At 37.4% G+C, this 22,870-nt stretch overlaps 1 protein-coding gene across 7 annotated transcripts in view; it reads right to left on the bottom strand.

Annotated features, from left to right (window-relative positions):
• ZBBX (zinc finger B-box domain containing) overlaps positions 1-22,870 on the bottom strand; it is a 125,410-nt gene that overhangs the window by 61,764 nt on the left and 40,776 nt on the right. For all 7 annotated transcript variants that reach the window (XM_061416798.1, XM_061416816.1, XM_061416807.1 and 4 more), the window contains one exon: positions 5,441-5,599. In XM_061416798.1, coding sequence (XP_061272782.1) covers positions 5,441-5,599 — 159 coding nt within the window. The remainder of the gene's footprint in view (positions 1-5,440; positions 5,600-22,870) is intronic.

Below are 22,870 nucleotides of genomic sequence, written 5' to 3'. Positions count from 1 at the left end.
AGAGCAGTAACTGGCACAAAGCAGGTGCTCATTAAAAGTCAGTTGAATGAATGGACATATCAATTAATGTATATGAAACATTGTCTGCTTTTCAGTATAATGCTGGAGAGAAAGGAGAATGCAGTACAAAATATAGATTTACTGTGAATACACAAAAGAAAATGAAGGTACGGCTTGGCAGTTATCCAGTGAATCAGAGAAAACAGCAAAATTGGGGAACTAAAGCAAAATAAGTTCCACAACAGTTCTGAATTATAAAGTGTGGATTACCTACACTGATCAAATTGCTAAAGCTCCATGTGTACCTTCTAGATACAACAGTAGAATCCACTATGTTCAGCACTTATTTGCAAAATAAATAGGCACATTGTTAGAGAACAATTGAGAGAAGACTGTTAAATATGTGCATATATAAAATTCAACATAAACAAAAACCGTCTGGAACCTACAAACACTATGCTAGTCATTGCCATGAAACACAGGTTACTAAATCCACAATAGAAACAGAAGCAAAGAACAAAAATTTAACTCAGAGAAACAAGAATCCCATGGGCAAAAAGTGGCAAGGGCAGTATTCTAGAGCAAAAGAATGATAGAGTAGGTAGACTATTAGAGTGGGTAGCCATTCCTTTCTCCAGGGGAACTTCCCAACCCATGGATTGAACCTGGGTCTCCTGCATTGCAGGCAGATTCTTTACCATCTGGGCCACCAGGGAAATTCACAGAGCAAAAAGTGAGATATGAGAAAATATTAAGGGTAGAAAGATGAACAGAGGCAGATTGTGAAGGATCCCCCCACTATCCAGAGAAAATTACACTTAAGTATATTGGAAATGCAAAGCTACTGTAGAATCCCACACAGTAGTGTGGGAGAGAAAGAAATTGGAGAATAGTGAGTTCAAATGCAAGGAAACCAATTAAAATCCACATCCATTTGTCAGTATCAGCATTACAAACACATAACCCTCTTCACCTAGGAATTTTAGGATTTTATCACACACACACATACATATACAAAACAATATTTTTCAAAATTATTCTTTATACTATAGTTCATACTTGCAAAAGACTGAAACAGTGTAAATACTGAGCAACAGAAAACAGCTTAAAAAGTTATCTCATATCTAATAAATGGAGTATTTCAGCTGTTAAAGAATCCACCTGCAATGCAGGAGACCCTGGTTCTATTCCTGGGTCTGGAAGATCCCCTCGAGAAGGGATAGGCTACTCACTCCAGCATTCCTGGGCTTCCGTGGTGGCTCAGACAATAAAGAATCTGCCTGCAATGTAGGAGACCTGGGTTCAATCCCTGGGTCAGGAAGATTCCCTGAAGGGAATGGCTACCTACTCCAATATTCTTGCCTGGAGAATTCCATGAACAGAAGTGCCTGGAGGGCCACAATCCAGGGCTTTGCAAAAAGTCTCACAAAGAGTGGGACAGGACTGAGCAACTTTCACTTTCATATAGAATGAGAAGGCTGTGGGGTATACTTATATGAATAACAATAGTATATTGTTAAGAGTAAAAAGTCCGTTTGCATAGCAGCATACAACATATTAGTATTTCTGTTAATGCATACCTACAAAATTGAAAATATTATTAACTTAGGAGAGAATTAAATGCCCTTTTCACTTTATAAACCTTTTGCTCTTTAAGAAATTGTTAATTTTACTATCTGGAAGAGCAGTAAGAATAGAAGTGACCAAATACTCAAGGGTTTTCGGATGGTTTTAAGATATGGTAACTGATTGGAAGTACAAAGGAAGAAGATAAATGATTATAGAAAATAACTGTTCTTGCCAGTTTGAAAAGCTTGAAGAGAGCTGTCACCAACAGTAATATCTACAGGTTGGGAGAAGAGGTGATGAATTTAGCTTGGAAATACTGAGCCTTAGAAGTATGTGAGAAGGTATTTACAGGTATTCAGTAGTAAGCAGTGTGTGTGTGTGTGTGTGTGTGTGTGTGTGCGCGTGCACACTACACTCATGAAGAAGCACTTAAAACTCAGTGCTTTATACAAAATGAGTTGAGTGTTCCAATGATTACAGACGCTCTCCAGGGCAGCTCCCTTTCAAGCAGTGAATAAGAGACATAAGACATTTGCATTTCACAGCTATGCCTATGGAATACTTGGTTTCCACACAGCAGTGACAGGATAGGAAAAAGCCAGAGGATGGTATATTCACTCTTAAATGTTTCAGCTGTCATATGTGGCCCCTCTAGGCCAAATATACCACTGCAAAATATGTTTTAATATCCCCACTTTCCAGAAAAGGAAAGGAAAGCTAAGCAAATCGCCCAATGTTACAAAACTATAAGCTGTAAGAAAACCAGAGTCAGTATTTCAAGCTCAGGTTTCAGTCTAAAATGAAAGCTTTCATGAACTGCACTCCCTTCCAAGGATATCCACTGGCTTGAATCCACTATCTTGATTCTTCCAGGCATTCAAGTTGCTGGGTAAGCCAATTAAACATCAGATTCCTTATTAGCCGTTACAAAGAGTGAAATAATGCCGTTTGCAACAACATGGATGGACCTAGAGAGTGTCATACTGAGTGAAATAAGTCAGACAGAGAAGGAGAAATATCATATGACATCCCTCATATGTGGAATCTAAAAAGAAGTGATACAAATGAACTTACTTACAAAACGGAAAGAGACGCATAGACTTAGGAAATGAACTTATGGTTTTCCGGGGCAGCGGGAAGGGATACTTAGGGGCTTTGGGAAGGTCATGTATACACTTATATTCAAGATGGTTAACCAGCAAGGACCTTTTTTTATAGCACATAGAACTCTGCTCAATGTTATGTGCCAGCCTGGATGGCAGGGGAGTTTGGGGGAGAATGGATATGTGTATATGAATGGTTGAGTCCCTTCACTGTTCATCAGAAACTACCACAACATTATTAACTGCCTATATCTCAATACAAAATAAAAAGTTTAAAGTTTAAAAAAAATTAAAACGTTTAGTCCTAAAAAGTAAATAAATAAAAAATCAGATTCCTGGGCCCTAACCTAAATGTAAAAAAATCCAAATTTGAGTGGCAAGACAGGAGTACACATTTTCAAAAAGCTCACGCAGTACTTGTGATGTTTATTGCAGTTGGAAAAACTCTGCTCTTCAGCACAGAGGAGTACCAAGCATACGACAGGGGTACTTCTTAATGTGTGCACTGTATACAGGTTGACAGCAGGAATAATGCCCAACCAGGAGTACTCAACAGAATAAGCAGGTGTTAAAGGCACATGACTGGACCACCCACAGAGATGCTGAACTCAGTCACAGGTGTTTCCCTAATGTTTCTCCAGTTGATTCTACTGTGCAATCCTGGATGAAACCACTGAATTAATAGTTTCTAGGTTAAGACCAGAGGTGGAGGGTCTATAGAGCAGACACAGTTACTGATGGGGACAAGAGGCAGAATTTAATTTAGGGATTAAAAGTTCAGGCAAAGGAGTAAGCCCTATAGCTTTCTAGTACACCTAGTAACTTAAATCCTCTCTGACTTTCTCATCTGTTAAATGAGATAATGATAATGCAAAACTTATAGGGTTATTGTCATTATTGGATAAGATAAAGAAACTAAAGGATTAAGCTCAATGCCTAGCATATAATATTTAATAAATGTGAGGATATTGATTTATTACTATTTTTATTGGTAGGATAAGTTAGATAAAATGACAAGCATGAAGGCGAAACCCTTAAAATCTCAGCCTCTGGGTAGTGATTAAAAACAGGTAATTTGGAGTTATAAGGTCTGAGTTGAAACTGAAGTTGCACAATCAATGATATCTCGGGCAATTTAAAAACTATATTTTGACATAATTTTCTCATTTGAGAAAAAGAAACAATTAAAAAAGGATGAAAAAAGAGATAATACACATAAAATACATAGAACCGTGTTTGGCACATGGTTGGTCCTCAGCATGCTGCTGCTAAGTCGCTTCAGTCGTGTCCAACTCTGTGCGACCCCATAGACGGCAGCCCACCAAGCTCCCCTGTCCCTGGGATTCTCCAGGCAAGAACCCTGGAGTGGGTTGCCATTTCCTTCTCCAATGCATGAAAGGGAAAAGTGAAAGTGAAGTCGCTCAATCGTGTCCGACCCCTAGCGACCCCATGGACTTCAGCCTTCCAGGCTCCTCCATCCATGGGATTTTCCAGGCAAGACTACTGGAGTGGGGTGCCATTGCCTTCTCCAAGGCATGAAAGTGAAAAGTGAAAGTGAAGTCGCTCAGTCGTGTCTGACCCCTAGCGACCCCGTGGACTGCAGCCTACCAGGCTCCTCCATCCATGGGATTTTCCAGGCAAGCCTACTGGAGCGGGGTGCCATTGCCTTCTCCGGGTTCTCAGCATATTATTATTCTAATCATAAGGCTGTAACTCATTCAATGATTCTTCACAAGCACTCTTGGCAGGTCTACTAAGCAAAATCCCCACCAGAATGCTACTCTTTCTAGACAACTCAAGTATAGTTTCTCTGCTGTAAAGGGACCCTACTAACACAGATAGTTTTCTTTTATGTTCTCTGAGCAAGGGTTTGAAACTCAACAGACTGAAGTTCAAGCCTGACTCTGTCATAAAGTAACAAGCTGTGTGTGTGTGACTTTTGTCAAGTCACTATTTCTGAACTACACTGAAAAGGTGAAAGTGAAAGTGTTATTCACTCAGTCATGTCTGACTCTGTGTTCCCATGGACTCTAGGCCACCAGGCTTCTGTGTCCGTGGAATTTTTCAGGCAAGAATACTGGAGTGGGTTGCCATTACCTTCCCCTGGGGATCTTCCTGACCCAGGGATTGAACCCTGGGTCTCCTGCATTGCAGGCAGATTCCTTACCATCTGAGCTATCAGGAAAGCCCATGTGAAAAGGTGAGTGACATCTAAAAGAATGAGAATTATTACAAGGATCAAAATTTGAGGAAATTTGTTTCCTGCTAAAGAATCAGTACAAGTCTATTATTAAAATACCGACATGAGTAGATATAAGCTTATCTAGGATCAGTAATCAATTTGAATAACCATAAAATTTGTTATAAATCTGATTTTAAATAACTGTGAAATTGCCTGTCACTTAAAACACTTGGAAAGGTTTTGTACTTTTAGTCTCCCTGAGATTCTGATTAAAATAAAATTGCCATATTGCATTGTGTTATTTTCTTATGTTTCTCTCAAATATTCATTTCCGGATGTGGTGAAAATGCCTGGAAAGCAATATAGTCAAAAGATCATTCCTCAAAAAACCAGCAGCCGGTGAAATCAAAGCAATCTCCTCAAAAGGATTTTACAGTAAAAATGCTTTTGATTAATAAGAAAACAAATTCATACTAAACAATAATGTGATCAAATAATCTTTAAAACTCTAAACCTCTAGTATGTGAATGACAGTCTCCATGATCAGGTATGACAGAAAATGTCTACTGTATTTTTCTCCATTTACCTGAGAGCTGCTCCCCTGCAGAATAGGAGACTTGGTTTTCTGCTGGCTTTTACTAATCTCTTTTGTAGAACAATTCTCCCATTTGGGTTCATCTGGATTCACTTCCTTTATAAACCGATGGGCAGCATCCAATACATTGGATAATAATTGCGATTTTGCCTATAGAAAAAAAGAAGATAGGAATAAAAAGCCCAATGTCAGCCTAAGTAATTTATATATATTAAATCATGTTTTCATTATTCTATGACTAGCAAAATTCAATGCATTTTGTTCAATGTTTAAAAATATAAATTGCTATTTATATCAGCCATATAATAGTGACAGTTGCCATCTACTGAATGCCTAGTTTGAGCTCACATTATCTTAAGTATCTTAAAAACATATCTTTTAATCCTCAACTCAACTGTAAAGTGTTAACTATTTTTATCATTGTTTTAATGATAAAGTTTTGAGGGTTTAAATAACTTGATCGTGGTTACATGGTGAGTGGGTGGCAGAGCTGGGAAGTGACCCCAGGTGTGTATAATTCTAATAACTCATACTACTACTACTACTAAGTTGCTTCAGTCGTGTCCGATTCTGTGCGACCCCAGAGATGGCAGCCCACCAGGCTCCCCCGTCCCTGGGATTCTCCACGCAAGAATACTGGAGTGGGTTGCCATTTCCTTCTCCACTAATAACTCATAGCCTTTCCATTATATCGACCCCAAATAGACAGATGAGCTATTTTGTGCACATCATGGCTAAAGAACTAAATATAGTTGATGTAGAGGGAGTCTGAATAAGCAGTAATGAGTATTTTCTTCGTGATAAAACATCTTTAGAAAGTATTAACTACTCAAAGTGCACATCAGGAAGTGCCCTATCAAATTCCAAGTTCTTTTTGTCATGCCTTTGCTCATAAGATACCAGGAAGGCCCTCCCTCCTTTATTACCTCCTTTGCCTGGCAGACCCCTACCTCCCCTTCTAGATTCACCCCAGGTTACTCCCACAGCTTCAGGAACCCCTCTTTGCCTTCCTCCCCTAGCTGCATGAAGTGTCCATTCTTTGTATCCTCTTCTTATTCTGAGATCTTTACAACCCCACACAAATATTGATTTTGAATCATTTCTTGATGTCTATCTATACCATAAAAGTTCACAGAAGAAAAAACATCATGTCTTCTTAAGTCTCTGTACAGTTACTACAGTGCCTGGCAAATAGTAATAGAGCAAAATAACATAAAAATAAGGCGTTGCAGGGGACAGAGAGAGCTACAGAATTAAAATAAATAACAAGGGGGAAGAAAAGAATTCAAAGACCTTGTCAAATGCCTTCACATGGCTGGAAGAATAAAACAGGCAAATCCCAGGAAGGTCCTATTTTCTGAAGGGCTTTCTAGCTGCAATAACCCTGATTTGCCCAAGGACACTGCAGGAGTCTGGATCGCATCTGAGCTTGAACCAGATAAACTCTCGAGGGAAGATGCAAACCCTTCAGAGACTTGCTGAAAACCTGGTATTAGGTACACAAGGAATAGGTCTTGCTTCTTAAACAAATGTTCTCAAGACAGAAGCAAACTTCAGCAGGGATCAGAAATGGTTATTTTATACTCTCCCATGGAAATATCCCTATTCTAAAATTTTCATCTAGTTACCTATTTAAATAGCTAAGACTACATTGACACTTTCCAGTTATGACCTTTTGTAAATTTATTAAGATTCATTGCAATCTGGCTTTGGAAAAAATCAGTGAACATCAAATTAACCAGTGTTATTTCACACTGAATAAATTTATCTATGAAAAATGACTAATATGACCTATGCACACATATTACTGGCCATATACAGACCTATGACACCAGCTCTAAATTTTCCCAAGGATTATCAAAAAGCCTTTATAGACTTAAGCAGTCCTCATTTTTAAAATAAATTCATATTTATAATACACAATTGTTGTCTATATTGACTATACTGTGCATTAGATCTCCATGGCTTATTCACCGCTTGTTATGAGCTTGTACCTTAAACAACACTACTCATCCTCCCACTCCACTATACCCTTGTAAACACCACCTTACTCACTGTTTTATATGAGTTTGACTTTTGTGATTCTACACATATGGGATATCATACAGTATTTTTCTGTCTCTGTCTGACATATATCAGCGTAAACTGTTCAAGGTCCATCCATGTTGTCACAGTGGCCAAAGGATAATCCCCCTTTCTCATGGCTGCAGGATACTTCATTGTGTATATAAACCACAACATTTTTATCCATTCACCCACTGACTGGCATTTAGGTTGTTTCCATATTGTGAGTGATGCCACATAGGCTTGTACCTACTTCTTCAAAACCCTCTTTTAATTTTCTTTGGGTATATATTCAGGGGTAGAACTGTCTAATTGAACAGTAGGTCTATTTTTAATATTTTGAGAAAACCTCATATTATTTTCCATAGTAGTTGAACCAATCTACATTCCCACTAGCAGTGTACAATGGTTCCATTTACACCAAATCCTTGCCAGGACCTGTTGCCTTCTTGATGCTATTACTTGGTTTGCAGTTAGTGAAGATCATAAACAGGCACAAAGGAAAATTTGGGGGGAGTGATAGAAAGACTGTGTATTAATTTATACTGGAGGTTACACAAGTGTATTGACAAACACAGAACTAATTAAACTCCATACTTCAAAAGAGTGCATTTTACATAATGATATGAACATACTGATCACTGCTGAACTGTACACTTAAAAATGGTTAAGATGGTAACATTTTATATTGTTTGTATGTTACAATTTTTAAACAATGTGAACACAGAAGTAATGGGTGCATTTTGTGGTTCATAAATTAAACCTGAATAACATTGATTTATCAAAAAAAAGAAAAAGGAAATTAAGCCAATGGTGATGTTTCATTTTTCCAGAAATACCTGTATTTTAACAAATATCTTTTTAAGCAAAGTAATCCAACTTAACCTAATTTTAAATTCCCTATGACAAAATATTATTTATTTCAAAGGTGGTTAAAATTTATAGTTTATACCTTATATTCTTTAAAATATCAGAAAGCAATAGTATTAATTTTATATAAAATTATCAAGACAGAATTATCATTCAAGCATATATATTTAAGTAACACAGAACAAAGATTATTCCTGTCTTAAAATGAATCTTGCTAACAATAATTCAACAATCTTTATAATATTTTTAGGTAACATATTAAGAGATCACAAAATGGCCAAAAAATAATTTTATTTTTCAGTTAAATTTACTGCTAAAAGATAAAGTAAATGTCATGAATAGCTGAAACATTGGAACCCTACATCTAAACATCTTAAAATTCTGTTAATTCAATATAAGCAAAATGCCAATGTGAATTTTCTTTCCCACAATGTCTTACCTTACACAGAAAAAGTGAAAGTGAATGTTGCTTAGTTGTGTCCTACTCTTTCCAACCCCATGGACTATACATGGGGCCCTTCCCTTCTCCAGGGGATCTTCCCAACCAGGGATCTTCCCAACCCAGGGATCTTCCCAACCCAGAGATCTTCCCAACCCAGGTCTCCCACGTTACAGACAGATTCTTTACCAGCTGAGCCACCAGAGAAGCCCAGGAATACTGGAGTGGGTAGCCTATCCCTTCTCCAGCGGATCTTCTCGACCCAGGAATCGAACCAGGGTCTCCTGCATTGCAGGCAGATTCTTTATCAGCTGAACTATCAGGGGAGACCACCTTACACAGAAAATGTGCTTTATTTTTGGTTTCCTGAAACTTAAATTATTAAATTGTATCTCTAATAATAGACATGAACATTGTTCCTTCCATTAAACAAAACTACACACATCATGAAACGATTACCACAATAAGTTTGGTGAACATCCATCATGTCATGTAGATATAAAATTAAAGAAATAGGAAAAAAAATTTTCTTTATGATGAAAACTCTTAGGATTTACTCTCTTAACAACTTTCATATATAATATACATATGTACAATCACTTGTGTGGAGATTAGGTTGAATTTGGGCTTTTTTTTTTTTTATCTTGTGGCTGTGTTACAATAAAATTTTATTTACAAAAACTGATGAATCCCCTAGCATCTCAGTGGTTAGAACTCAATGTGCGTGTTTTTTTTTTTTTTTAATTAATTTATTTGGATAATTGACTCAGGGAGCTCAAACCAGTACTCTGTGACAAACTAGAGGGGTGGGATGGAGTGGGAGGTGTGAGACTGAGGTTTTGTTTTTTCTTTATTGTACTTATTTATTTCCATGTTTGACCAAGCACAAGCATAATGAAGAGAGGAACAGACATATTCCTTTTGCTCATTTCACCTACATATTGCAGGGGAGAGGAGAGTTGAAAGGTAATGTGGACTTTGGAAAAAAGCACAAGATTTTTAGCAACAAAGTTAAAAATATTCTATAAAAGCAGAATTATAGAACAAACCTAAACTATCTATCTCCTAAAGAGGTAAAAAATTTAACAGAATCATTAAGTTTGGAAATTCACCATAATACTTCAAAGTTCCTAGATATGTGAAAAATATATCATATGTATGTTATTTTTAATAATGTTAATTCTTCCAATGACTGCAGAATACCTTTCCAATTTTGGGGTGTGTCTTCTTCAATTTTTTTCAACAAGATCTTCATAATTTTCATACACAGGTTTTTCATTTCCTTGGTTAAATTGGAGAAGGAAATGGCAACCCACTCCAGTATTCTTGCCTGGAAAATCCCACAGAAGGAGGAGTCTGGCAGGCTACAGTCCCTGGGGTCACAAAGAGTCGGACACGACTGAGCAACTTCACAGCAACAGGTATTTCTTGCTGTTCTTACAATGGTAAATGAATTGTTTCCTTAATTTCTCTCTTTAATTTTGTTGTTAGTGTATAGAAACACAACTTTTTTATACTGATAGCAAATTTACTGCATGTTTTCTGTTTACTATTCTAATAGCTTTTCAGTGAGGTCTTTAGGGTTTCCTCTGAATAAAATCATGTCATCCTCAAATAGTGACAGCTTAATGTCTTTCTTTCCAATTTAGACGTCTTTTATTTCTTCTTCTTACCTAATTGCTCTGACTAGGACTTCCAATACTGTATTAAATAAGAGTAGTAAGAGTGGCCATCCTTGTCTTGTTTCTGATCTTAGAGGGGTCGCTTTTAGGTTTTTATCATTGAGTATGAAATTCTTCGGCTGAGCACCAAAGAATTGATGCTTTCAAAATGTGGTGTTGGAGAAGACTCTTGAGAGTCCCTTGGCATCAAGGAAATCAAACCAGTAAATCCTAAAGGAAATCAACACTACATATCATTGGAAGGACTGCTGCTGAAGCTGAAGCTCCAATACTTTGGCTACCTGATGTGAAAAGGGCTTTACAGGTGGCAGTAGTGGTAAAGAACCTGCCTGCCAATTCAGGAGACGTTAAGAGACCCGAGTTCAATCCTTGGGTCAGGGAGATCCCCTGGAGGAGGGCAAGGCAACCCACTCCAGTGTTCTTCCCTGAAGAATCCCATGGACAGAGGAGCCCCATAGGTGGGCTTACAGTTCATAGAGTCACAAAGAGCCTGGCATGACTGAAGCAATTTAACACACACACACACACACACACACACACACACACACCCCTGACGTTAAGAGCCAACTCACTGCAAAAGACCCTGATGCTGGAAAAGATTGAAGGCAAAAGGAGAAGGGAACAACAGAGGATGAGATGGCTGGATGGCATCACTGACTCAATGGACATGAGTTCGAGGAAGCTCCGGGAGATGGTGAAAGACAGGGAAACCTGGCATGCCACAGTCCATGGGGTCGCAAAGAGTTGGACACGACTGAGTGATCGAACAACATTGAATGTGGTGTTAGCTGTGGATGTGTCATATATGGCCTTTATTATGTTGAAGTATATTACTTGTTGTTGTTGTTTAGTCACTAAGTCACGTCTGACTCTTTGAGACTCCGTGGACTATAGCTTGCCAGGTTCCTCTGTCCATGGGATTTTCCCAGGCAAGAACACTGGAGTGGGTACCCATTTCCCACTTCACCATTTTATTAAATATTTTTTAACATAAATGGATGTTGAATATTGTTGGGTGCTTTATCTGTGTCTACTGAGATGATTATTTGATTTTTATCCTTCATTTTGTTATGTGTTGTATCATGTTGGTTGATTTGAAAATGTTGAATCATTTTTGCAAGCCTGGAATAAATCCCAGCTCATCATTTTGCATGATCCTTTTAATGCATTATATTTGGTTTGCTAATACTTTGTTGTGGATTTTTGCTACCATGATGGTGACATCACTCCAAGAGCAAACTATTTATCATTCAGAGATGAAGTTTTCTTCCTCAACTAACCACAGCAAATTTTTTTTTAAAAACCCATGAATTCTGTGTGCTCTAATAACTCCCAGCTTACATCTATGCTAGAGTTTTGCTGTTTACTCTGTGATCTATATATCAGCAGTATCACTATCATCTGAAAACCTGCTAAAAATATGAAATCTCAGGCCCTACTCAGACTCACTGAATCAAAATCTACAGTTTAATCTGTAATTTGAACATACATTAGGTTTGATAATCACTGTGTAAGAACACTTATCAGTCAACTGTGTTACAGTTATTTGAAAATATCTATCTTCTCTTTTGTGATGATGAATCCCTTGATTCTTTGAGAGAGAGGACCATGTAATATCTCTGCTGCCCTGTCCCCTTCATGCTTTGCAACTAGGACATCATTTGATGCTGACAAATACTTGAGAAATGGTGGTTGAGTCTAATTTAACTGACTTACTGAGATAAAAATGACTAAAAATTCCATTTGAACATTCATTTCTATACTCAAGCGACCTGAGTCAAAGTCAATACAGGTAAAATCAGTGGCACTTTTAATAACACCAGAAAAGGGCAAATTATTTACCTCTCTAAGCCTAAATGTTTGCACTGTAAAATGAAGACAGTCTCTACCTAGGATAGCTGTTGTGAATACATATCTTATATGAAAAACACTTAGCAGAAGGGATGGCATAAAACAGGACATTCAAAGGACTGCTGTCTTTTTATAGATCACAATAGCAAACTATTTTTCTGTAAATAAGAAATATAATTTAAATATGCAGAGAATAGAATTCCTGCCAAATTCAGTAGATCTCTGGCTATGGAATAAAGAAGAAGTCAGTACATAATTCTACAACCATAAAACAAATACTAAACTGGATAAATTTGTTTAAAAAAACTATTTCAGAACTCTTGAAATCAACCAAAAGTGAACAAACTGATAAATATTTATTTAAAAAAATTAAAAAACTACTCTGAATTTTCCGAAGTGTAAGGCTTACTTGCATGGGGTTGCTCCTATCTTAAATGTTCCTTCCCAGGTTTGTCTATTCCTAAGTCAAGACTGGCCTTGCGAACAGGGAGTGTGCCTGATTCCAGTGGAGGAGAGAGTCTTGAAGTTACATTGGCATTATCAGTGAACTAGAACATTTGGTTATAAATGAATGAGGAAAACCTATGGCTCCAACAACCTGAGGTTTTGGTTCCAGTTGGGATGAGGAGTGGATAGGTAAACATTACATGGGATAAACCTGGAAATGAGAGCTATACAAGGGCTGACTTAAAAATGGAAATCACACACAAAAAGAAAATTCTTGAGTATGACCTATATAAACTAACAATAGATTCGAAATGAAAAACTCAATTAAATTGAAGACCAAACAAGATCAATCACCTAAATTGAAAAGAAAATGAACACAGCTTTTGAGACTTATGGGACAGCATCAAGCATCCAACATACATTTAGTGGAAATATCAGAGGAAAAGAAATGAGCATTAAAAAATAAGAAGAAATGAGGGCCCCAAACTTCTCTTATTTGATGAAAAACTATTACTGCAAAAAATCTACAAAGCTCAACAAGCTTCAAGAAAGACAAACATAAGAGATCTACACCAAGACATACCATAATCAAATTATGAAAGCCAAGGACAAACAGAAAAACTTGAAAGGAACAAGAGAAAAGGGACTCATTACATATAAGGGTGCATCAATATGAATAACAAGCTGATTTCATATCTGAAAAAATGGAGACCCAGAAGGTAGTAGAATGATATGAAGTCCTGAAAGGAAAAACTGCCAAAGGAAAAAAAAAAAAAAAACTGCCAAAGATAATTTTACATTCAGAAAACTGTCCTTTAAAAATGAAGGCAAAAATAAAGACATTCCTCAATAGATAAAGTAAAAGGATCATTCATTTCTAGCATATCAGCCTGACAAGAAATACTAAAGAAAGGTTTTAAGACTGAAAGGTATTAAATCTACCAGAAGAAAGACAGCAACCCAGAAGCATAAATATATGAGTAAATGGAAAAGATGCATTAATTTTTTTGTCTTTTATTGTCTTTCTTTTGAAAGCATAAAATCATATATAGCAACATTATTAACACTGTAATTAACACTATGGACTTGCTGATTTTCTGCCGAGCTGTTTCATTAGAAATTTCAATACCTCCTTTTCATAAATTTATGAAACAGCTAGGCAGAGAATCAGTACTTAGAAAACTTTAATAATCTCAAGTAACTTGACCTAAGTGACATTTAAAGAACCCTCAACCTTACAACATCAGATCACAAATTCTTTTCAAGATCATGTGACACATTTTCCAAGACAAACATATGCTCCACATAAAATAAGTATTAATAATTCATTAAGAATTGAAATAGAAAGTATGTTCACTGATCTCAACAAACAAATATAAATCAGGAATAAAAAACTTGGGGAAATCATAAAATACTTAGAAGCTGAACAACCTATTTCTAAATAAACTCTGGATGAAAAATAAATCACAAGGAAAATTAGAAAATTGACTGGAAATAAAAGCACAACATATCAGAATGTATGGTATGCAGGAAAAGCAGTGCTTAGAGTGAAAGTTACAGCTTTTGGGAAAGCAATAAAGATCTAAAATCAACAATCTAAGCTTCACTTCAAGAAGGTTGAAAAAGAAAAGAAAAAAGTCCAAAAGGAGGTAGAATTCAGAAAATAAGGATCAGAGCAGAATCGATGAAATAAGAACAATTGCAAAAAATCAATGCAACTAAAATTGGAAAGACTTAAAATTTTATCAGTTCAATTCAGTCACTCAGTTGTGTCCAACTCTTTGCAATCCCATAGACTGCAGCATGCCACGCTTTCCTGTCCACCGCCAACTCTCAGAGTTTGCTCAAACTCATGTCCATCAAGTCAGTGATAACATCCAATCATTTCATCCTCTGTCATCCCCTTCTCCTCCTGCCTTCAATCTTTTCTGGCATCAGGGTCTTTTCCAATGAGTCAGTTCTTCGCATCAGATGGCCAAAGTACTGAAGCTTCAACTTCAGCATCAGTCCTTCCAATGAATATTCAAGACTGAATTCCTTTAGGATTGACTGATTGGATCTCCTTGCAGTCCAAGGGACTCTCAAGGGTCTTCTCCAACACCACAGTTGGAGATAAATTTATCTTCTCCAACATCAATGTTGAATATAAATTTATAAAAATTTGTAAACCTTTATTAAACTGACCAAGGGGTGGGGTGGGGGGCAGAGTGAAATATCAATTAACAAATCTATAATGATATAAGAAACATTCCTATAGACCTACACTAATTTCCAGATTATAATAGAATTTGAAATATTTATGCCAACAACTGGACAACTTACATTGAATGGACAAATTCAATGAAAGAAATAAATTACCAAAACTGACTCAAGGAAAAAAAATAGAATAATATGGTAAAGAAATTGAATTAGCAATTTAAATTTTCCCATTTAAAAAAGCCCAGACTCAGGTTGCTTGCCCTGCAAATTCTATCCAACAGTTAAGAAATTAAACCAATCCAATAAAAAACACTTTTAGAAAACAGAGAAGGAAATACCTGTATTCTGTTCTTTTGGTAGTTTCTTGAAAAGTTAACAAATACTAACCTTGGAACTCAACTATTCCACTCCTAGGTATCTATACAAGAGCAATAAAAATACAAGTCTGTGCAAAGACCTGTACACAAATATCCCTAGCATCGTCATTCTAACAGCCAAAAGTCTTTAAAATATCTATGCCCCTCAACTGATGACTGCAGTAAGAAAATATGATACATCCATACAATGGAATATCATTCAGAGTCAGAATGCAATAAACCATTACAATGAACACGTTACCCTGCAAAAGAACCTCGGAAATCTTATGCTAAGTGAAAGAAATCAGACACAAAAGACTGCATAGGAATGATTCCATTTCTATGAAATTTATAGTAAAGACAAATCTAAAGCAACAAAAAACAGACCAGTGGTTGCCAGGGACAAGAAGTGGTAGCAAGAGTTGGTTGCAAAAAAAAGACGAGGAAATTTTTGGTGTGATGGAAATTTTCTAAAACTCAATTGTGGTGATTATTACACAGACTTGTAAATTTACTTTAAAAACCATTAAACTGTGCATTACAATGTGAATTTCATAGCTTGTAAATTAAATTTCAATAAATGGAATTTGGACTAAAAAATAAATCAACAGACAGGAAGCTTTTTTCACTAGGCTGACTACATCAGAGATTTGCATTAGGGTGAATGCTCAATCTCTTGTCATGTCCCCTTCTATCACAATTTCTTCCTGACCCATAGCAGTGCTCATCATCACCAGTCCCAGCAAGGAGGTTACAATCACTCAACATATTTCTGCCCTCTGGGCCATGGTTCACTGGACAAGAAATGAGCACCAGGTTGAGCTCATTAAGATTTAGATCTAAAAATCAAGAAAGCAACATTGTTCTCCCTGTCACTGATCCTCAATTATGTATCTTTGTAATTTGCTAATTACAATTAAAAGTTAGAGAAGACACACAAGAAAAAATAATAAAGGTGGAAGAAGGAGTTTGCCTGAGCCTTCAGCAATTTAAAATATCAGCTTTGGTTCTTATCATGACTCAGCTACATCACCCCTACTCCCATATAATAAGACATCTGTGAGGTCATTAGCAACAAGAAAAAATTCTTTTCTGCCCAAGCTAGTGTAAAGAGACCTAACTAATACAAAGACCAGTGCTTCCCAACTGAGGCAAGGAGATTTGGAAACATGGGAGGTGTTTTGGGGTTTTGCAATCATTGAGAGCATCACTGACTGCCTCAGTGGTAAAGAATCCACCTGCAATGTAGGAGACCTGGGTTTGATCCCTGGGTTGAGAAGATCTGCTAGAGAAGGAAATGACAACCCACTCCAGTATTTTTGGCTGGAGAAACCCATGGTCAGAGGAACCTGGCGGGCTACAACCCATAGGGCCTCAAAGAGTTGGACACAACTGAGCAACTGAGAACACACATATATCCTGCAGCCTTTTGTCTCTGCTTACAAGGATATATCTAGATTTGCAACACAAAACACATTATCTTCCATTTAACAACATGACAACTATCATTTTATGTAATAAGTAACCAATGAATAAGAATGTAAAGGTTACTATTATAAAATATTTAAAATGGATAACTATAATATCAAGTGTCATAATGCTATCAGATATCTATTAAGGTCTTTTCACATTTTAAAACTCAAAGATAATTGTATTTCCATCTTTTAAATATGAAAATTTACCTACAGTAGTACTAATAGGTAGCAACAGGAGGCAGAGGAGACTGAAATTGAATAAATTTATCTGTGCAACTTCTCCACATACTAAAAATGTTAAAAAAAAATCAGACTAAAACAGCCTTCAGGACACATAGTAAATCATATATCTCACTTTAAGATGGAAGCTTAAACTAAAGCCAAAGAATGTGATTTACTGCCAGCATTTCCAGATTCCCCCACATCCTTCGCTACACTCCATGATGGTAAGGATTTCATCTGGTAACTGTTCTAAATTCTTACTTGAACTTTTTTTTTCTCCCGAGAATGATATTATCTTTCAAATTACACTCTAGAAGAATTCATCACTCTGACAATGTATCATTAATCAAAGTAAAGAGGGCTGATATTTTACAGCATTTTAGAATGGATGGCACCTTATAGAAGTTAAGGTACAAGAGTAAAAGTTTTAGTTTAGTTAGAAAAATGATATACTTTATGTAGTGTCAGTGCTTCAGAACTCTAACTACCAGCATCATCTCTCCAGCAATAAATATTAATGATCATGTTGACATAGCCAGGCCTCTTTATATGATCCAGAAGTTCCAGGTCAATGAATTTCACACATGGTTTCGATCTATGTTACTTTCTAAGTTTGAAAAAAAATGTTCAAATTTCTCTTTTCATGGTGCTAACTTTCATTGATTTTCCAGTTCCAAAATTTTAGAAGAGATTTACTGCAACCACAGCCTTGTATTAAAAACGAAAACTCTAATAGCTGCAGAAGAGATGTTATGTCATTTGTATTCTAGGTGGCGCAGAGGTAAAGAATCTGCCTGCCAGTGCAGGAGATGCAAGAGAGGCGGGTTCGATCCCTGCATCAGGAAGATCCCCTGGAGGAGGGTATGGCAACCCACTCCAGTATTCTTGCCTGGAAAATTCCATGGACAGAAAAGTCTGGCAGGCTACAGTCCAGGGAGTCAGAAGAGTCAGACACGAATGAGCAACTGAGTACAGCACAATAGAAGCAAAAAATAGAGGTAGAGACAGAAGTATACACATATGCAGAAACACAGGGGGAAAACACATGTTCCAAATGCACAGAACCCAATAAAACATTATGGATTCACTGGTTACAAGGATTGTTGAACACAGTTGGAATTCAGATAGCTTTTAATTATAAAAATCACTTCAGGAAGATCCAATTATGCACTAATGGAATTTTTTAAGGGAATATGGTTATGCATATTGGTTTTATTGGCCTTACTTTTTGAGAAAACATGTTTCTCCCACATTGAGAATATTTTTCAAAAGTACAGTCTGTTCTGGTTTCTTTGATGTGAATTACCTCATATGCAATTGGTAAATAGGGGAATGATGTCAATATAACTGTGGAGTTGTATTGATTCTTAAGTTTTCCTTTCCAGCAACATTACTGTTTTGAAGTAATCAGGGGCAAGCTGTCTCACAATTAAAGCCAAAATCTAAACAATATATAAAGACCTTAGGAAAAAGCTGAAAATCTATAAAAATACCTCCCCCCACAGTGGGAATACAGACTATTTTAATGACTTTAATGACCATACATTCTACTAAGTTAAGCTATCTGGAAAGAATGTGAGTGCAGATAAAGAAGTTATAAAGATACTTTCAGACAGTATCTTCTGAAATGAGCTTCCCTTGTGGCTCAACTGGCAAAGAATCCACCTGCAGTTGGGAGACCTGGGTTCGATCATTGGGTTGGGAAGATCCCCTGGAGAAGGGAAAGGCTCCCCACTCTAGTATTCCGGCCTGGAGAATTCCATGGACTATTTGGACCATGGTGTCGCAAAGAGTCAGACAAGACTGAGCGACTTTCATTTCACTTTCACTTTCAGACATTAAAGAATCTGCCCGCAATGCAGGAAGACCTGGGTTTGATCCCTGGGTCAGGAAGATTCGCTGAAGAAGGGAATGGCAACCCACTCTGGTATCCTTGCCTGGAGAATTCCATGCAGGCTACAGTCCATGGCGTAGCAAAGAGTCAGACACAACTGATCAGGTAAAGATGTTATAAAGATACTCTCTGATTTTAAATAATGGATTAATAAAGGAGACAACAGTTTGATTCGGAGTTTTCATTTAAGCAAAATGATGACATTAGATGTGAATTGCTACCAGGACCTGTATCACAGAAAAAGAAGCAAAAGTCCTCAAGGTCCATGCATCAGTGGTTTTATACGGAGAGTTTACTGTTTTTGTTAGGGCTTTGATTACAAAGTCTCATAGATTTGAATGGCCTTTCCCTAAATCTAATTATATGTGGAGCCCTGTTAGGTAGGGGATTATCCAGAATGGCAAAAAAATGGGCCAAAGAACTAAATAGACATTTCTCCAAAGAAGACATACAGATGGCTAACAAACACATGAAAAGATGCTCAACATCACTCATTATCAAAGAAATGCAAATCAAAACCACTATGAGGTACCATTTCACGCCAGTCAGAATGGCTGCGATCCAAAGTCTACAAGTAATAAATGCTGGAGAGGGTGTGGAGAAAAGGGAACCCTCTTACACTGTTGGTGGGAATGCAAACTAGTTCAGCCACTATGGAAAACAGTGTGGAGATTCCTTAAAAAACTGGAAATAGGACTGCCTTATGATCCAGCAATCCCATTGCTGGGCATACACACTGAGGAAACCAGAAGGGAAAGAGACACGTGTACCCCAATGTTCATTGCAGCACTGTTTATAATAGCCAGGACATGGAAGCAACCTAGATGTCCATCAGCAGCTGAATGGATAAGAAAGCAGTGGTACATATACACAATGGAGTATTACTCAGCCATTAAAAAGAATACATTTGAATCAGTCCTAATGAGGTGGATGAAACTGGAGCCTATTATACAGAGTGAAGTAAGCCAGAAGGAAAAACACCAATACAGTATACTAACGCATATATATGGAATTTAGAAAGATGGTAACAATAACCCTGTGTACGAGACAGGAAAAGAGACACTGATGTATAGAACAGTCTTATGGACTCTGTGGGAGAGAGAGAGGGTGGGAAGATTTGGGAGAATGGCATTGAAACATGTAAAATATCATGTATGAAACGAGATGCCAGTCCAGGTTCGATGCACGATACTGGATGCTTGGGGCTGGTGCACTGGGATGACCCAGAGGGAGGGTATGGGGAGGGAGGAGGGAGGAGGGTTCAGGATGGGGAACACATGTATACCTGTGGCGGATTCATTTTGATATTTGGCAAAACTAATACAATTATGTAAAGTTTAAAAATAAAATAATAAAAAAAAGAAATCATATATTGTGTTATGGCAGTAATACATGTACACTGAAGAATTATGCTTTAGAGTAAAATATACTTTTTATTAAAAATCATCAAAATATTTGCTCAAGGTATATTTACCCAAAGAAATCTCCTCCACAGATTAATGTGGCTAGCATATTTATATTTATATATTACATTAAATACAGTGCATCATGATAGTATAAGGATCCTGTTATCTAAAATCAACACTATCAAACCAGACTAAACCTCTCTGAGTCAGGAGCTACGTAAAAAAGAAGGACTACTAACCACATCAAGCAGATAAATTTTCTCAAATTATCATGTATCAATAATAAGATGCAACAAGCCCATTAAATTTCCACCTAGTAAAAATATCTTTGCAAAGTAAAAATTATTTATAAAAAATGCATAATTATGAACATCCTAACCATTAAACAGGAATGAAAAAGTTTGAGGTAGATGGTAAATGGGCCCCTGGGCTAGACAGCTGCTGTTTGTCAAACAGAGGAAAATTGGAGCTTTGATTTTGCTAGACACTTTAAGAACCAAGTTACTGACAGGAGCTTCGAGCTGCTGAAGTAAAGAGATAAGACAACCACTCCTGAGGTCAAAGAGACCTCCTGGACTGCATCTGTGTAGAAAGGTTCCTTGGGGGTCAAAAGGGAGGAGGCACCAACCCATAATAGGTGCTGTCAAACCTCCACTACCCTCTATGCTGGAATCCATGTTGGCAAAAAGACACGCACTCATGTTGGGGAGTGTCCTAAGAATCTTCCTGCAATGTGGGAGACCGGGGTTTGATCCCTGAGTTGGGAAGATCCCTGAGTTGGGAAGATCCCTGGAGAAGGGAATGGCAACCCACTCCAGTATTCTTGCCTGGAGAATCCTGTGGGACAGAGGAGCCTGGTAGGTTACAGTCCATGGGATCACAAAGAGTCAGACACAACTGAGTGACTAACATTTTCACTTTCACTTTTTCATGTTGGGGCATGTCCTAGAGCAGGTCAGATGTGAGAAGAGAATGCAGATAACTGGCCAAAGGTAAGCAAAGACCCAGAAGAACTGCCCTGTATCAATGATCTAACTGCTTCTTTACTACACTTCTCCTCATTAGGAAAGATGCCCACACCCTTTCTCTCCTGTGGTGTTATTTCTGCCTTGCTTCTGTCCTAAATAAACAGTCTTTCTCTGTGAGCTCCCCCCATGTTGTGCTGTGTCTCTAGTAATAAACTTTGTGCCTGTTTTTACAGTTTTTGCCTCCTTGAGAAATTCGTTTTTCAAACAGGGCAAGAAGAGCCAGGGGAACTTTGCTTCCAGCCTCTAGCCCGTCGTGGTCTAGTGGCCAAGATTCCGAGTTTTCATTCAGGTTACCCAGATTCAATTCCTGGGCAGTGAACAAAGACCCTGTTGCTGTTTTTCCAAGATCAAGATGAAATTTATCTCCCAGTCTTTTCAATTAAAATATATACTCTTTTCTTAGGGAAAACTGTTATTTTAATGAATCCATCTTTACAGGTAGTCTTCAGTTTAGTGCAGTTCAGTCGCTCAGTCGTGTCTGACTCTTTGCGACCCCATGAATCACAGCACACCAGGCCTCCCTGTCCATCACCAACTCCCGGAGTTCACTCAGACTCATGTCCATCGAGTCAGTGATGCCATCCAGTCATCTCATCCTCTGTCGTCCCCTTCTCCTCCTGCCCCCAATCCCTCCCAGCATCAGAGTCTTTTCCAATGAGTCAACTCTTCGCATGAGGTGTTCAAAGTACTGGAGTTTCAGCTTTAGCATCATTCCTTCCAAAGAAATCCCAGGGCTGATCTCCTTCAGAATGGACTGGTTGGATCTCCTTGCAGTCCAAGGGACTCTCAAGAGTCTTCTCCTAAAAATAGGCTTTGCCATAGGGTCAATTCTGAATTTTCTATGAAACTTGAAATAAAAGATACCTAAATAAATGGCTTGAGCAAAGTTTTCATCTACTGTTAGGATCAAAAGAAAGAGAGAAAAAGGTCAACTTCAGGCCAGCTAAAAGGTAAAGAAACAAGGAAAGGAATTTCCATTTAGCAGACACCAGAAAGAAGAACAGAGTTTGAATAAAAGTCCCCATATAAATATATGTAGAAATATATGTAGGAGAAAAGTAAATTATTTGTAGGATGAAAGAAAACTGCAGCAGAGGGACTCACAACAGAATCATGTTTCAAATCCACTGCTCATCATATTTCTAAAAACAGATATGGAATTTGCATGAGTAGTACAAAAATGTCAGTGGTATAAAGAACTACTTAGTGCAAGCTAGATAGGAATCAAATCCTGAAAGTGTGACATTCATGTGACTGAAGTTTATTGCTTATTCTAGCACTCTTTCGGTATAACTTTAAGCAGAACTTAAAGAACCCTTAGATTTTCCTTTCCTCTAAAGGTCTAATGGAAACTATAGGTTTTATTAATCAAAGATTTATGTATTATTATTCCTCCTTGACACATAAAGACATAATAAAAAATAAGCAAGCACCTGGATACACGCCTCTGATTATAAATGCAATTTACTATTCAGTAGACAGTAAATG

This window comes from Bos javanicus, chromosome 1 (genome assembly GCF_032452875.1).
Source record: "Bos javanicus breed banteng chromosome 1, ARS-OSU_banteng_1.0, whole genome shotgun sequence".
NCBI lineage: Eukaryota > Metazoa > Chordata > Mammalia > Artiodactyla > Bovidae > Bos > Bos javanicus.
The sequence above is the reverse complement of the archived record's forward strand: the minus strand, read 5'-3'. Positions and strand labels throughout refer to the sequence as shown.